The sequence below is a fragment of the Clavelina lepadiformis genome, chromosome 4, assembly GCF_947623445.1.
Source record: "Clavelina lepadiformis chromosome 4, kaClaLepa1.1, whole genome shotgun sequence".
Lineage (NCBI taxonomy): Eukaryota > Metazoa > Chordata > Ascidiacea > Aplousobranchia > Clavelinidae > Clavelina > Clavelina lepadiformis.
This window is the reverse complement of record NC_135243.1, coordinates 11,090,231-11,108,009: the sequence shown is the minus strand read 5'-3', so window position 1 is coordinate 11,108,009 and position 17,779 is coordinate 11,090,231. Positions and strand designations below refer to the sequence as shown.

General features: G+C 33.2%; 1 protein-coding gene across 1 annotated transcript in view; it reads right to left on the bottom strand.

Moving 5' to 3' along the window:
* Positions 1-17,779, bottom strand: part of LOC143452622 (Golgi apparatus protein 1-like) — a 43,201-nt gene that overhangs the window by 12,576 nt on the left and 12,846 nt on the right. The window contains exons 6-17 of the mRNA XM_076953663.1: positions 17,447-17,583; positions 16,941-17,025; positions 16,617-16,802; positions 14,713-14,838; positions 12,035-12,182; positions 9,464-9,675; positions 6,093-6,214; positions 2,980-3,081; positions 2,455-2,644; positions 916-1,065; positions 469-621; positions 152-259 (exon numbers count right to left, since the gene is read on the bottom strand). Of these exons, the coding sequence (XP_076809778.1) occupies positions 152-259; positions 469-621; positions 916-1,065; positions 2,455-2,644; positions 2,980-3,081; positions 6,093-6,214; positions 9,464-9,675; positions 12,035-12,182; positions 14,713-14,838; positions 16,617-16,802; positions 16,941-17,025; positions 17,447-17,583 (1,719 nt within the window). The remainder of the gene's footprint in view (positions 1-151; positions 260-468; positions 622-915; positions 1,066-2,454; positions 2,645-2,979; positions 3,082-6,092; positions 6,215-9,463; positions 9,676-12,034; positions 12,183-14,712; positions 14,839-16,616; positions 16,803-16,940; positions 17,026-17,446; positions 17,584-17,779) is intronic.

Below are 17,779 nucleotides of genomic sequence, written 5' to 3'. Positions count from 1 at the left end.
TTTTCAATCAATTTGTGTAACTGTAGAGAAACAGCATTCATTTCCCATTTCAAATTACATGTAACATCATACTTTGTTGAATTTTCAACTGGTGGAAATTCTTTAATACAACAATAACGGCATTTATCAGCATTTGTTTAGTTCTATTTACCAACTGAAAATGTGTCACTCCAGCTACACATGGTTTACTAGACATGTATTCCTTGTTATCTATGAGACATTGCATCACTCTTCCTTCATCAGCTTCATCCAGGAGATGCTAAGAAAAATTATCATCTAACTAGAATACTAGATCAACAAGCAAATTAAGTGAGATAAGCAATTTAACAGTACTGTAACCTTTAGAAGGACATATTCTAAGCTGCATACTTTAGCACTGATAATGATGATGACACAAAAATTTAATGTAACTAAAGATAAGAGTGATATCAGGATTGCAAGAAAACCCTTGTTATATGCAAAACATACTTTGCAAAACTCATCCAACATTGGTTGACATTCACTAATTAAGATGTTTTCCAAGTCTCCCGCATCGTCTCCTTCCATTTGTGTTAATTGTTGAACTACAACCTTGCATTGGGGTCTTAATTCCTCATAGTGGTCTTGCAAGCAAATGAATTCCTAATCAAAAAAAAAATTGCCAAGTTAAGATCTTCACTAATATAACCGAATCCGTACTTATGATAATACCTTCTGATCATAAAAACAGAAGCCACATTATTTCGCACTATAAAACGTTTGGTTTCATTAGTAAGCAAAATCAACAAAAATATCTACCCTTCTCTGTGGACATGCAAAAAAAAACCTAACCCAATAAAAACTACTGGTTTACAGCATTGGCCTTACAGAAAAAGATCAACATTTTTTGTATATCTACGAAAAACGTATGCTAAATACAAATAAAAAATTCCCTGCCTTTCCAGATTCAATTCTCAGCTCTTCTGAGCACAGCTGGCCAAGATCGGAGCGACAATTTTCCTCCAAAGTTGGATTAAGGTTGTAGTCAAGCGCTCGTTGGCGTAATATACGACGGACTTCTTCTTCACATTCCACTGAAATTAATTTCTGTAAAAAGATAGTTATAATTTAGAAAAAAGATTGAAAAACTGCAAAAGCAGTTACAGAAACAAGTTAACTATCATACATATTCTTTCCCAAAGCCATTTGAATACTGTGTAAGTTTGCCCATTTATACAAACATAGGATGAGGGCAGCATGGATGGGGAGAAGCATAAAACTAGGAACCAAAGATATACTTAATTTATATAACCGTATGAGGTATATAGTTGTGAAGATCTATTTTAGATCCATCATTCAAAGGTATTTATACACAATAAAACACATAGATTTTTGGAACTTTAGTTTTCAAATCCTAGCTTACAATAAAATGATTTCATCGTTTTCAAAAACCTTGTGAAAATTGTTTTATGCACTGTCTAATATATAACCCATATGTTAATAAATACAAAATACAATCTAACAAAACTTTCATTTGCACATATTTAAAGGTATATACTAAAAATTTATATCAAATCTCAGCCAAAAAACATAGATACAGTAGACTTTGCCGTTTATGTTTTATTTTAGTTTGCTATACTGGTTCAGGCATACTAATTTGATTAAAATACATACACATTGCAAAACATGTGTACATGATCGACATAGGATAAGCTTCTTTATACTTTTAATGAGATAAGAAAAGACACTACAGTGCAAGATGTTATCAATAACTACATCATGGAATCAATGATTGGAAAAACTGAAGCAAAAATTATTTCCAGTTTACGCTATTATAAACCTGTTGGTATTCCCGCATATGTTATTAAACTTAAGTTCGAAGTTTCTTTTAAATGTGAAAACAAAAATATTCATTTAACATTTTCATGGCTTTTCTGATTTTATTTGGAAAAAGCATTTGGATCCGATCAAGACCAAAATTCCCCTGACCCAATTGTCCAGCCACTTATGTTTTTAAAAAATGTATTCAGGAATCATATTGGAAATGAAAATAATTGGTTTGTTTTCATAGGTCTACGCCAACCTGCAGTAAATGTCTTTGGAAAATCTTAATTATAACAGAAATATTTTAGAGAATTCAAAATATTAGGTCAAATTCAACACAGTTTACGATACACAATTAGCTGATATCATAAAAGTTAGTTTCTGTCAACAATAGCTTCGAAATGCAACTCTTGTATTAGGAATTGATTTAATTGTGGATTTAAATTGATAAGGTTTAAAAAAGTTTACTTATTCTGTTTGTGCTGTGATGTGGGACACAGTTTCAAATGCCACAAATGAGACAAACTGTTTCAATTCTGATGAAATAAACATACACTTTAAAACAATAAATAAACTGTGGCAAAAATAGAATTTCCAATACTGTAGTACAGCAGATGATACACAAATTCCAAAAAAATGATCTTATACATCCAAACTAATCTAGTGACTCACTTCTTTATTGCCATCATTATATGAACCATTGGATATCACTGGCATGTGATTATGAAAGCAAGACATGACTAAACTAAATGGCATTTTTTCTGGTTCATTATTTTCCAAACCACCAGCGCCTCCACCAAGTTCAACAAAGCATAATCGCTTTGCATCTTCTCTGCAGTTTTCATTGAATATCGGATCAACCCTATCGACAATAAGTGAAGCCACGTAACTTTATAAACAAGATCATTTAAGATAAAAAGTGGGAAGCCAAATAAAATATAGGAATCACTTAATATTCTGCTATAAAAATGTTTATTTACAATAGGTTTTATACAATAGAAAGCGCCTATAGTGACATTCCAAGAACACAAGTTAAAGACAAAAGCTATATCACAAAGTATCAATATTTTCTATCACTGTAACAAATTCAAACATTTTTCACATTGAAAACTATGGAATACATACAAGTCATACACCTATGTCCTATATCATAAATGGCAGACAATGGGTATCGATAGAAGATAACGCAGAAATTACATGAAATCTCTGCTAATAAAATATTGAAGTTCAAGTAGCTTTTGCTTGCAGTTAGTAGTCATATCGCTTGAATATAAATGGTCCATCAGACATGACAATACCCTGCAAACATAAAACAAATGTGAATTAATGCTTAAATATTACAAAGTAACAATCGCCAGTGCCTTGAAATCCTACCTAATTTTTTATACAACCAGAAAAAACTATAAAAAACTGTAAACATGATGAAAGTGCTGTTTGTCAGTAACACCATAAGGAGAACTAGTTGTTGAAAGTGATTTCAAGGCATGAATGAAGAGTTGAATGTTTACTTTTGTCCAAAGCAATGTTTTGCATTGAAAGTTTTTGTCAATCTACATTATCATCTGTTATTAAAACGCAACCTAATTCTGAAGCACCAGTAGATTTTAGTAGGTTGTCATCACCCATCATAAAAATAAAATAGTTTCACATAAAGTACTACTAGTTTGCAACTTCGCATAAGTTTATTTCAGTTTGATCTTAAATATATATTCGGCCTACATGGCATCAGTTGTACCCATATGAGTAAATAAAGAAACAAAAAATAATGAAGAATTATATCACCACAAGCATATAAGTAAAAATGTTACTTGCAAGTTAAAAACATTAAAACTGATAGGATTTAAAATTGCCGGCATACAAGTATAAACAAGGAGTGGTTTTTCAATGTGGACACAGAGCTGAAGCCATTTTGCAATGTAAGAATAAATTAAACTACATAGCTTATATTTTTAAGAATAAGGAGAATGTTATTGACTTTTGCTGTTAGTAGATTAGGGTTAGGAGAAAACGATGACATAAATCACATGCTCAATGCGTGTAATTGAGTTCATGTAAAGAAATAACTTATTGCTAAGCGAGTAACTGCAGGTAAAACAGTCCACCTTACTAGTTGTTTGTTGTGTGGTACCACTGTAACAGTAGTGTGAAAACAGACCATAAAATGTTCAAGTGGACCAAATCAAAAATACAGTAGAATTCAGTTAATACATATGCCTCATGACCAATCGATTTTGGATGTAATAAACAGTGGTTGTAATAACCAGTTTTCCTTTAACTGTAGTGAACAACTCCCTAAGGGGTGAAAATGGAATCAATGTATTGTATTGTACTTATTCAACACACACGCAAGCAGATGTTTAAAAGGTAGCTGGATGTATTAACCAGGGTTTTCATAATTGGGATTGAATACGAACATTCCGGCCAATTTGGATGTAATAAGCGGTTTAGTTATATTAACCGTGAGTCTCGAATGGATTCTACTGCATACAAATCAAATTTTTGATGATAAGCCACTTTGAAGAGCATTATGTTTAAAAGTTGAAAGAAAGTTTTTTCTGTATTTTTATTATTTGGAAAAATTTTTTCTTGTTTCTTGCAAATAACCTCCAGTTTCTGATTTACAATATTTCAAAAAACTGAATAATAGCTATCATTTTTTTGAAAGCCTGGGTTTGTAAAATATACATAATTTTATTGATCTTCGAAATTTTAATCATTTAATTATTTAATTATTTCTACTACTGTACTTGCAATAGCTAGTTAGGTATTGTACAGCTAATAAAGTCTTACTTTTAGAGTTACAATTTAATGTAAGATAATGTTAGAAAATTGGCTATGAATGCCCATATATTATGTTTGTGGTGAAGTTTTTGAAAAAAACAAAACAAAAATGCACGGTTTGAAGAACTGCATTCGTGCAGGACAAGCCTATCTTGCTTAATTAGGAATGCCAGTGAGAGACCAAGAAAAACCACAAGTCATCTGTGACTACTGTCGTCACGATGTTGAAGGTTGGTTAAGGGACAGAAAAGAAGTAAGTGTTTTGCTATCCCTGGTATCTGGCTGTGAACCCTCAGATCATCATACAAAATGCAAATTCTGCATGGTGGATCATGAAAAAGGAACCTCCTAAGAAGATAAATTATTTTAGAAATTTCAGCGACCCCCTGCCAAAATGTCTGCAAAGAGTTCTAAAATCAAAGAAAGTATCAACAAAATATTAATGTCTGTTGCTTGTTTCAATGAAAATTCGTAGTTCAGACAAAAGTAGTGATATTTATTGAAAAATGTAATAGGCACTTAACCATAGTTATTCTGATTGCAACTTGCACCGTCTCGGATTCTGAATTGTGTTTTTATTGTGAGACATTATTGCGTCATAACGAGTGTATTTATGACGAAAAACCTAAAGATATCATGTGAGCATATATCGTGAGCAGAAATTCCACATGAAATACCAAGTTATTAATACATCAAACTACAAGACTGAGTGATGTGAAGACTTTCTCTTTGTATGATTATGGTCCACCTCAACTGCCTCTATTTTTATTTGCCCATTTTTTGAAATAAAATTACTGTGTTAAAATCACCAGGAATAAAATGTTATGTGTGAGATTTTTTTAAAATTTAGGGTGGCAATCTTTGATGTATTGTCAATTTCATTACTGATTTTTCCAATATTATCAATAGTCTCTACCATCTTCATTACATTGTAACTAGGCAGAGTAGCGATTCTCACACATAGGAAGTGGCCAGGCCGCTGGTGAACTTTTTTGTGCATGGCCTTCGGTGAAAAAGGTTTGGACACACCTAACAACCTAATACAAATGTTAAAGTTTTTATACTTGGTAGAATGTGTAAATTTATGTTGCATTTGAAGTTATGCAAACAATTTAATTAATGCAATAAGAGCATTCCTAATCAAATTAGCTTGATGTAAGCATTAAGGCCAACAATTTTTCTTATAACGAAAAATGTCTGGTGACAAATTTAGAAACATCCCACAATCGATTGGTCAATTGCAATGGCAAATAACAAAAGCATTTTTGTTTTGCAAAATGTCAAGAACACATCATTTAATGGGAGAATTCGAAACAAAATACAGTACTTACAGTTTTTCAGAAAATGGTTGCAATCGAGTGATGCAATTATGCCATCATCAATTCATTGGCAACAATGCAATTAAATTTTTGAGTTTAGTTTGAGTTAAGAATGAAGTTTTATACGAAAATCTGCATGTACTATGTACAAGCACTTACTACCGTACAGTTTTTGCTCTATTACATGTACAACTCAAATCAGCTACTTACATAGGATCACCGCCTTCATAGTTATTACATCGTAACTGTATGACCTCATTACAAGCTCTGGTAAGAACTGGATCCATGCGATAGTCTTGACCCACTTCTGATTCTTTAATCAAATTCATTACCTACAACAGGGAGTTATACAATTACAAAAACTTCTATAAATTTTCTATTTACAATACAGTTACCTTTACTCTCTGCTCAAAATATGCAACTGCACTTGCATTTAAAGATGTAACTAATTATAAAATATATCGCTGCAAAAGAATTGAATAGTGAGAAAATAAAGTTTTTTTCATCAAAATCCCATTAGCAGTTACAGAGTTACTAGCATTTTTAAAAGAGTATTTTTTTGCATTCATTTAACAGTAACATAAAGTTACTTTAGTCATATACCAATTACATTTAAACCAGTATTTCTCAACTATTTTATCCCAAGTCGAAAGTTTGCTTTCAAAAAATGGTATGCCCGGCATTGATTCGATACACTGCAAAACTGTGTATTAAATACATATTACACAGACATTAAAACTTTATTTATTACAATTTTATTTAACATACACACTTGTATTGTAACTAGATTAGTTAAGTTCAATGGGAACCTTGCACCTGACACCGTCTATAAATTTCTTCAAGGGAGCAATTTCATCAGTTTCAGCCCTAAATCAGTGTTTAGGCCGATAATATTGTTTGTAAAAAGATAAGTGGCGATTTTATGAATATGTTGAGGAGGGCGGGGTGAAATTTTTCAAAAAATTGGACAAAATTCTTTTATTTGCCAACCCGTACAAAAATGTGCGGAACGCAAATATCTTGCTCCTTATCCATAAAAAACACCTAAAATACCTCAAATTGAAATGTATTCTCATGTACATGTAACAGTATGTACAGTATAGGGCTGGGAAAATTTAGCCGGCTAATAGTGAATAGCAACTACAAGCTCATAGCCATTTAAAGTTTTGTCAACCGATAGTCAAAAATGTACATGTAAGAAAGAATTTGGAGCAATCTATCCACTCATGGAAATGTGCTGTCTTTCAATTATTCTAAAGCTTGAATGGTTTGATTCTCTGACAAACTTTTGGAGTCTAACATGAAGAAACGTTGCAAAAACACATTTCATCAGCCTTCTAAAAAATTAATAGTTTTGCCTGCAATTAATGATGCAACTTGACAATTATCGACTTTGACAGCTAACTGCTAGCTGACAGATAATGCCATCTGGCTAATGGCTTAAGAGAATAACCTAAATTCCTAGCCCTATTACCGTAGTTTTCAATTTACAGTGTACAACAGTGCTCTGTCGTATACAGCAACTTTTTAACACCATATAACCCACTTTTTATACTGTGTTTTGCTAGTATGAGTCAAGTTTTCTGATAAGTAAAGCTTGTACTGCATATAGGAGAGATACCGACACTCTCATCATAACGAGTCTTAAACCTTATCATTTCATGCCAACATCTATCTTCGAAAATATACGTAACCTAAATTTGCTTTCACTACTGAAATAAAGAACTCTATCTCAATAATTGCAATGTACAATTGGATTTGTTGGAAATGGTCCATTGAAAATTTTTATTCCTATGCTTGAGAACCAAAAAGACAAGCAACTTGCCATGTTGATGAACAGCCACGAACAAGATCAACAACAGTTGATGTTCTTGAATATTGACATAGTTTTATAACATTGTTGTATGGAGCTTTGAACAATCAATCATTTTATTTTTTGTCATTAGTGTGGTGGGGATTGTAACAATAGTTAATTTAAGTTATCTATTGTGTGTAATGTCATTAAATTAATTAGATGTCTATGTTGTCATTGAAGGTCACAACACTTGAATAACTTTGTTACATTCCAGTATATGCCAAGTATAGTGTTCAATATAAGCTAAGGTTGAATCATCTTCGTCTTTAAGACAGGGCCTAATATCTCTACCCCAATAAATGCACCAGTGAGTAGTAGGCACACTTGTATTCTCCTTTGTACTTTGAAAGTAAAAGTTATGAAAACTGATTACATTTTTCTTCGTTCATTTTAAATTCTAACGCTTGATGAACAAAACATTCCACAATGTAAGAAAACGTTATTTAAATAAGCATAACTTTGCTGAGGTGAGGACTTGAAGCCAAGTTTCCACCTTTTTGATAATTTTCAATTTAAACTAAGCTTTTATTTATCCATATTTTTCTGGGATTAAAGGTCAAACCTGGCAACAAAAACAATTGACTTTATGAAATCAGTCAAGCGTATCAGATCAAATGGCTCAAATCTAGACAACTCAGTTTCTTCAAGTAAGGTACTATAAGAAATCCTTCGTAGGTAAAATGTATTTATACTGGTTGAAAATTGCTATTAACAGATACCATGTCCATAAATGGGTTTCAGCAGCAACAAGCAAAGTTATTCGAATACATGTAAATATGGACATATTTAATGAGCTACAGGAATATTTTTAGGTAGCACACTTGTTTAAACTACTTTGAACAAAAAATTTTGTATACATTCTGTTTGTAATCAATTTTATGATTTACAGACGCTTGGGAAACACAACAACAATAATGGTGAAATCCCCTGGATCTGATTTCTCCAGGAAACTCTGGGTGATACAAAATCGATTAAGGTCTGATATTGGCCGTTTTGGTGCTAGCATGTAAGTAAATCACAACTTAAGAACAACTGTCATGCAAACATCATTCCCAAAATTGAGTTTTATCTTTTGCCAGTTTTTAATATTTAGTTGTGTCCGGCGTGCCTAATTTGCTTTAGCTTTGCTGGGATTTTGTTTTCATCCAGAAACTGATGATGCCATTATCAAGCTAGAAAGCAGCAAGAGCCAATTCTAAGCCTTGGTATCATCTGGCCTATAGTCCAGACTTGCCACCTGTCAGGCAAGCTCTACCCATTAGGCCACTGCACGGGTAAGTAACCGTATGAAACTTCTAAACATTGCAAAATCTTTCTCTTTCAAATGCGAAATTCCTCGGAATGATGCACTTCGGATTTAAAAAGGTGGAAATTTATTTTATTTTTTTTTATTTGGATCGACTTGCCTGCAGTATGTGTGCAAAACAATGAGTCATGTTAGAAATAGAACCATTTTCTCATGACAAAACGTCTGTGACATAATACTGATCAGTGATTTTTTGAGTTCATTATGCTTTGCTAAGAGAACATTCAATGAATTTATTTGAAAATATTACAAAAGTTCAATTACAAATACATTCAGACAAAATAAAAAGAAGTTTTAATCATAATTATATAAAATGTGTATGGGTAATTACATACATGTAGATCAAATACCAGTTGTCACCGAATCAACTCTGGTGCCAACATAATATTAGTGAAACCATAACTGACTTGTGCATCTTACCTCCTCTTGGCAACTTGGGGATAAACTATTTTCCTTCTGTGCAGCTCGTAGCAAACAATGCATTGTACCTCCATCTTTCTCCAAACGAGTGCCACAATAATTTTGAATTTCATGTTGACATTTATGCGCAAGTTCTGGTGAAATTCCAAAATCTTCAAACAACATTTGACGAAAATCCACCAACTGATCATCACATTGTTCAGTTATTGGAGCTGAACAAAATTAATAAAAAAGTACATATTAGCTTTAGAACTTAGAGGATGCAACAAAACTGATAATATGGATGGTGGTTATGGATAATACTGCAAAACTTCTATATCTTGCAATGAAATGTAACCAATACAATTTCAGATATATATAGATACCAGCATGCAAACACATTATACAAAAAAAAATTAGTGGAAATGTATACGCTGTTGTAGAATACACTATAAGTTTAAACTCGTCATTTTTCCTGTATTTTGATATACTTGATTACTGAAGTAATTGTTGAACAACACGAAGGTCAGCCAATAGCCAAATACTTCACTGCCAAGATATCAATTACCTACTATATTTATGAAATACCACACCTACTGCACAAAACTAAAATTTGTGATCCTGTTTAGACTCTCTTTCTATCTTTTTCAAAACTCATGTCTTCCTCTAAGGAGGATCGTGGGGGAAGCAGCTTTAGGAGCTTCCGGAACAGTTTGCAATCATGTGGGACACCTGTCAGTTTGGCTAAAGGAATACCTAAGTTTGACCAGGCCAGGTCAGCGATGTAATTGTACCACCTGGTTCTCGGTCAACTAGTTGGTCTTTTTTCCAGTTGGTGTGGCAAGCATGACTTTTTTTGCAGGTCTTTCCTGAGGCATTCTGGTGACATGACCAAAACATTGCAGATGGGATGTCTCAATTAGAGGAAGCAACACTCAATATTTAGATTACCGATTATGGTGCTAAGCATTTGATCTAGTAACGTAACACCATAACCCCTTCTTAAAAATCTCATTTCTGAAGCCTGCACCTGTGAGAAATCTCTGTCAGTCGCTATCTAAGATTCATGAACACAGGTCAGAATAGGAAGGAAAATTGACTTATAAATTAAGAGCTTTGCAATCTTAGAAAGCACTCGCTTCATTACAACCGAATGTTGAAGCTCACACATGACTGTTCTTGCTTTAAAAATTCGGGTATCTCATTCAGTGTTCTGCCTTCCATCACTCACAAAATATACTCCCAGATACTTGAACTTCTCCAAATCTAATATTTCTCTGCACACTTGCAGTAAGAACTGATCAGAGTTTCTTGAGAGGCAGAGTACCTCAGTTTGCTTTATGCTTATTTTCATCCCTGAGTCATTGCAAACAGTTGCAAAACAATTGAGTGCATGATGAAGATCAGGTTTGGAAGAAGTTAGAAGAACTAGGTCATCTGCAAACAGCAAATGATTGATCCTACTGCTTCCAACCATGATACACTCTTCGTCAATGCTGTGCCTGTCTATCCAGTTCATGTAAACTACGAAAAGAAGAGGTGAGAGCTCACCCCTTGATAGAGTCCAACACCCACAGTGAAAGGTTTTGACTTAACACTGTTCGAACGGAAACAAAGTGTTACAACATAGCTATAAGAGGCACCTTCAATTCCCGTTAAGATTTGCACCACCATCCTTTCCAATCATACCCTTCTATGTATGGTAGTCAGGTCTTACACGTGTATCCCAATAGAAGTGTCGATTCATTGTGGATTTGGCCCTCTAACTTTAGCTTCAATATGTAGGATCTACAAGAGTACAACACTATGCGCTGTCCCCCGTCGCCTCCCCAAACATGTAACGAACGCATTGTGGGGGAGTATGTAGCTTAATTTTCAAACAAACCCCTCTGCCAAAAACCTGAGCACATTCCTTGTTAACCCGCGTGACGAACGATATGGTATGACTGACATTCGTATGAGTATTCATGCTATTTGTTCTGGGCACTTCTTTTTTTGGACCTCTGACTTTCGACCTGACCTGGTATGAGTAGCCCTTTGGAAACAAAGTCTCCTACAGTATAAATCGAAAGTTTATTGAGGGACTCAAGCTCCTCCGCCATGACAAGGCAGTAGTCCATATAGCAGCCTGTTTAGATTGGCATATACAATTAGAATATGATTGTTACGTAACAATGATAGATTTATCGATGACAATTCTCTCTCTTGACTAAGTTACATTTTGTAATTCTAATTTTCATTTTCCTGTCACTTATTGCCTTACAATGAAAAAAGAATGAGTTATAAAAAGTGTAAGTACCTGAAAAATAATATCAATACTTGATTTCAGCAAAAAACATTTAAAGGATTGTATTATTAAAAGAAGTTGGCTATTGAAAGCAGCTGGGCCCACTACCGTATCAGGCTAATGTATGCTTACCATCCTTTCCAAATCTTAATTGTGAAACAAGGGGTGAAAGCTATGTTGAATGTTGTTTAGGTTGTTACAGTTTAAGGACCACTAAACAAAAGCTGATATGGAAAGTAACGTTTGTAAGTTGGTAACACTGATAAATTACGGCAAAACTATGTCATATATTTCGATACACTAACCTCCGGATAATTTCTGGTTTTCCAAGCAAAGCATTATAGAAGATAACCCTATTGCTTCATCATTATCATTATTCATTGATTTTGCATACTGCATACATTTTCCTCGTCTGATATCTTCAGCACAAGCCTCTTGAATCCCATAACTAGCCTAAATACAAATTTTACTGCTAATCCAAGGTAAAAGCACAAAAACAGGTTTAGTTAACAATTTAACTTATCATCAAGAGCAAAACAAGAAAAAACGGAAAAAAGTGACTAGAGATTCCTAATAATTGCAGCTAATAATTTAATGCTAGAAGCAAAAATTACCAAAATTGAATTGAATAATAGCACAAAGTCAAGCAGATTGCTCTTATGCAAAGGTGGGAATGAAAAATGACTCTTCAATTTTAAATACTGTACCGGTAATTTCCTGCTGAATTACAATATATTTTTACACAAAATCAATAATTGGAAGGTGTTCAACATGGAGCTTTACATTAAACTCGGTCAAAGTGCTAGCATTCACCACCAGGTTCTCAAGCTGCCTATCAACCTCAACAAATGATTTCACTTGGAACTATTGTGATTTGGTGGACAAAGTCATGCAATGAATCTTATAGAAGTATCTTGTGAAATCAATTGGTGCCAAATAACCAAAAAAATATGATTGGGAAACAATAGATGCACTTTAGCAAGCAAGCAACATATTTTTCTTGTAGGTCCTTTTTGATAAAAATACTTATATACTTTCTTTGACATAAATTCAGTACTACACAATGTATGATAGCGGCATGAAACAAAACACCACTAATGGTATAGCCGTTCAGGTTTAGTACCTTAGGCCTCTTGTCAGGGTTAGCCTAATTGGGCTACATAACAAAGTATTCCGTAACCTTTCTGGAGTCATGTTACTGGCAGCACTGCTTCAATATAACTTGTTCAGGTGTCCCAAACAACTATAAATTTTTGGACAGTTTGCAGCCAAGCTGCATAGGTTTCAAACAATAAACGCTGAAAATTGTAAGTAATTAGAAAACAATACTTTTAGAATGAACAGGAAGCACACTTTTTCGGTCACCATTTACCATCTATAAGCTTAGCCATAAAGCCTACAAGACAGCTTCACACTTTCCAACGTGTAGTTCAATATTTCCTTGTTAAAGAACTTAACCCTAGAACTACCATAACGGTCAATTGACCATTTTTTTAAAACAATATTTTCCGCAAATGAGCATATATTCGGCCGATATTAGGGCTAATTCTCGAGTTAGGTATGAACTACGTACTCTATAAAAATAATTGCGTTGTACCCAAAAACCTCCGAAAAAATCGTAAATATACCTAGAACAACCACACCGGTCAATTGACCGGTAAATGAAAATAATGGTTGAAATTTTCCTGCAAACCTTAATGTTTACACATACAGATTTGGCACATGATCCACACACATGTATTCTACAGTTGCTGCACTGCGTTCGAATTTTGTTTTTCTGATACAGTTTGCAAGTGGTTCTCTTTCTCTCAGGCAATGCAGCAACCTGGCTAGCATTTCCAAGTGTCTGCGCGAATTGTACAGGTTGATTTGAAGGGGCTCGTCGAAGTCTTTCTGCGGTGCACAACAACTCCTCCTAATTGCAAAAGAGAGTTGTGTCTGCTGAAATGAGCTATGCCGATATCTTTGCCTATCACAAATGAATCGAAGCAAATTATATCCAACAGATTGAAAAATGCTGCCAAAGGCCATCGTCTAGATGCAGCTTTAGTGGTGTAACATCGTAACATTTCACAAATGAGCTAAATTAATTACCTTGGCAACACCTGCAAACACCGCGATCCTTATCTACCGGTCAATTGACCAATCCGGTTGTTCTAGGTATAACGGTTGTCCGGTAGTTCTAGGGTTAATATCCCTACCGGATATTCTTCTATATTGACGATAGCAAAAGAACTGTTCATATTCTCCGAATACACAATGAAAACAAAAATACTAATTCAAAAGTGATTTTGATTGATTAATTATTTATTAATATAATGATTATTAGGACTCACAAGCCTTGTTGTGTTACACTGCAGAACTACCATCCCAGCAATTTTTTGCTTGTATGCAACGCAACTGTATGTAACAGGGGCATATAACAAATGCATTTAAAACTATGTCATATAAAAATAGATTGCATTTGCAAATATGTTTTTATACTTTTATATCTAATACTTTTTGTATATCACATGTTTTAGAGTTGAGGAGGACCTGAGGTTCTAATTACATGAGTACCAAATCGTAATTCTTTGCAATCGGTCTGAAAGGAAATTTTTGGTATGAAGAACCGACTTATGTTGAGCGTTTCATACAATCAAGTATTGTAAGTATTCGTATCGTAAAATTGAACGAAACAGTGCCTATACACCAAAGGTAACATAATTAAGATAGTACAACATTTGCAATGACACATACTTAGTTATAACTTGCAACAAAATGGTACAGAAACGACACACTTAGATATCATGTTTTCCACAACAATAAATCATATTTGCTGTTGTTAAAGTTTTCCTGCAATGAAGGAATGTTCAAGCAAGTTTTTAAGTAGGTTAAATGTTCAGTTTTTGGCCAAATCTTAAAAATAAATCCCGCTAAAAACCGAACTTGAGCATTTTTACCTAAAATTTCAGTGCATCTCTAATTTTAATGGCAAGTTTACCTTGTAATCCTTTTCCATGATAAATTCTTGACGTATTTTAAGAGCATCTCTGCAACCTTGGGACATCAAACGATCAAACTTGTGATCAAAAAGACATTTATATACACGACCTTCTCCAGCTTCAACCTAAATAATTTCAAGGTTTGCAAAAAAAAACTGTACAATATATGTCATATTTTACGATAAAATCTAATTGTTTTTACAAATAGAAATAACAACCAATTTTACACAAGCATATCCCAAATCTGATAATGTCAGCAAGAAATAACAATATATTAGCAAGACATTGCTTTGTTTTAGTTATAACTACAGTTAGACTGCATTATCCCGTCGATTAACCAAGGCAATTTCAGCTATTTGATATACGGATAACAATTTGTTGGATAACCGGGTAACTAATAAGTAACGTTATTAAGCATTTTTATGCCCGATTAGCAAGTTTTAAATTCCCTGTTTTTGGAAATGAGCAGGCTAACAGAACAGAAGTGTTGTTTGACTCCATGTTCAACTCAATCAAAACCCTAACTCGTTGTGTTGTATTCTCTACAAGATGTAAAAGGTTAGAGAAACTTTTTTCTGTTATGTTTCCAAAAATGCACTAAGCGATTGAAACGTACCATTAAAATTGCAAGTTAACCTCCAGGGCCCAGGCATTGACATTTTATTATTTTCATTGCAAGATGAGGACCGGGCAGTTACTCAAGGATGACGCTGAAACGTTTGAGATTAATTGTACCGTTCTGAATTTACCAAATTAAAAAATAAAACAAAAAACTATATACAGTAGATATTGAAAATTTATCAATTTTCTGTATACCGGTGCATACATTATCATTTTATAACAAAATATGTAACACTTGAAAATTTTTACAATGGACACATGGTGTTTTCTTAGGCATTAGCATAAAATGTTGCTTTATGCTTACCATTTATTATTTAGTTAGCCAGTTAGTTATAACACAAATATCTGAATAGTGAATTATATTGATATCCGAACAAGCCCAGTTGTAAAATCACATAATCATTTCATGACCTATTTGCTTAATGAGCACATAAATAAAATAATATGCTTTCGTTAATTGAAATAAAGTGATGATGTGCTGTAAAAAGAATTAATTCAAAAAGGCGTTCAATGACAAACATTTCATTCCTACTGAGCTCAGAGAGTACTTTTGCCAAATATTTTCACCTTTTGAATTGTGAATTGCAAAAATTTACAAGCATGTGAAATATAAGCTATGACTTACTAATGTTGCATGTAACAGACAATACTTAAGTAACTTATGTAACACAGCAGACACATACACTTACAAACATTGGGTGTAAATTATGTTATTACATAAACTATTACTTTAGTACATTTTATCTACAGAAAGCAATTAGCTTTTCATCCTGTCTGCACTCATAAGTATGGAAATATGAACATGAAAATACACATAATTATAGCATGAAAATATGAGCATAGAAACAGACTTTTTTATGTGGAAGTCTAATAGCGAGTGCTCTAGACATAAATTTTGTAATATTAACAGAAAAATTATGTATTTAGTGGCGATATTATATTGATTTTCTGAGAAACAACAATGATACCACAATCACAGTATTATCATAAAAAGCATGCGGTGGTACCAAAAGTTTTTTAATTATTTACGGTCGTGTGATTCGTAAATCATGTAACTCAATTGTGTGTTATGTATAACACAACATTAATTACCAGACATTTTTACATTTTATTTTTCTTTTTCATCAGCAAGTCACAAACAAATTTTAAACACTTGATAAAAATTATGAAATTAAGTCAGAAATTATTTGGTGGATAACATTCAAAACCGAAAGTGAGAAAGCCAATGCTAGACTGTTGGAATATTATGGAATTTAAAATACATTAAGACTACTGGACTTACATGTCCACAGATCTTTTCACGGTCCTCTCGACATTCAAAATATAAATGTCGGTCTAAATGAAAATCATCTGCTGATAATTCCGCCAACCTCCTAATTTGTTTCTCGCACTTATCTGAAATGGTATGACCTCGGGCATACTGTTTCTCCAAACAATCTACCACTTTTCCTTGTGAATGAGGTGCATCCTTTAAATATAATAGTACTGTACAAGATTTACCACTACTGGTATACCACTAATAGTTTTAAAGGAGCTAATCTTTAAAATAAAAATAATGAGACTTTGAAACAAATAGTTCATTAAATATACTCGTGGAAAAACATACTGGGTCAATTCCACCATCATCTGCATTTCCACATTTCAAAGTATTGACATCTTCACGGCAATCAGAAATGAAATCACATATAAGCCTAAAATATAATATTAATTATACTTCTGTGTCTACAGTACTGATGCATTAAATTCTCAATCACTAAATAGTGAAGGAACTTTGGTTCTGCAATGAAAGCTGGAAAACCAGTATACTTACTCATCATCAACATAAATTATATTGTATACGTCTAAGAAATAGAAGAGTACTTGTGCAAATCTATATTTTCAAGGAGTAGAAAACTAATTCCTAAAATTCAGAACAATGCAAACAGTGGATTCGCTTGTTAAAGATTGAATCTTTAACCATCTAACATGATTAGTCATAAATAGTCAAGCATTTTACATTAGCATATTGAAAGTATGTATGTTGTCTTAATAACTATTGCCGCATATAACACCTAACTGGTTCATACGTGATTTCTTATAAAACACCATGTTATGGTGTTTGTTGTGACTTACCTATAATCACTGAACATAACAGTTTCAATTTTACGCAGAAATGTGTTGCATGTGTCTGAGTTAATAGCATCAAGATTGTCTATCAAACAAGAAATCAACTTTCCATCAGTAACAACATACTTTGCACAAGCTTCCATCTTGGAAAAAAGGTAATAGTTTAGAAACACATTAATTCAATTCTTGCAACAATGTGCTAAATGAAGTTAACACCAGAAAACCAAAGTGTCAATAAAATTAGTATGAGAAGTATAGTAAAATCGCAGAAATTAGATCACACTTGTTAGGAATAAAACCAACCAAAACAGTACCAATTAAATTAACCAATTATTTGCA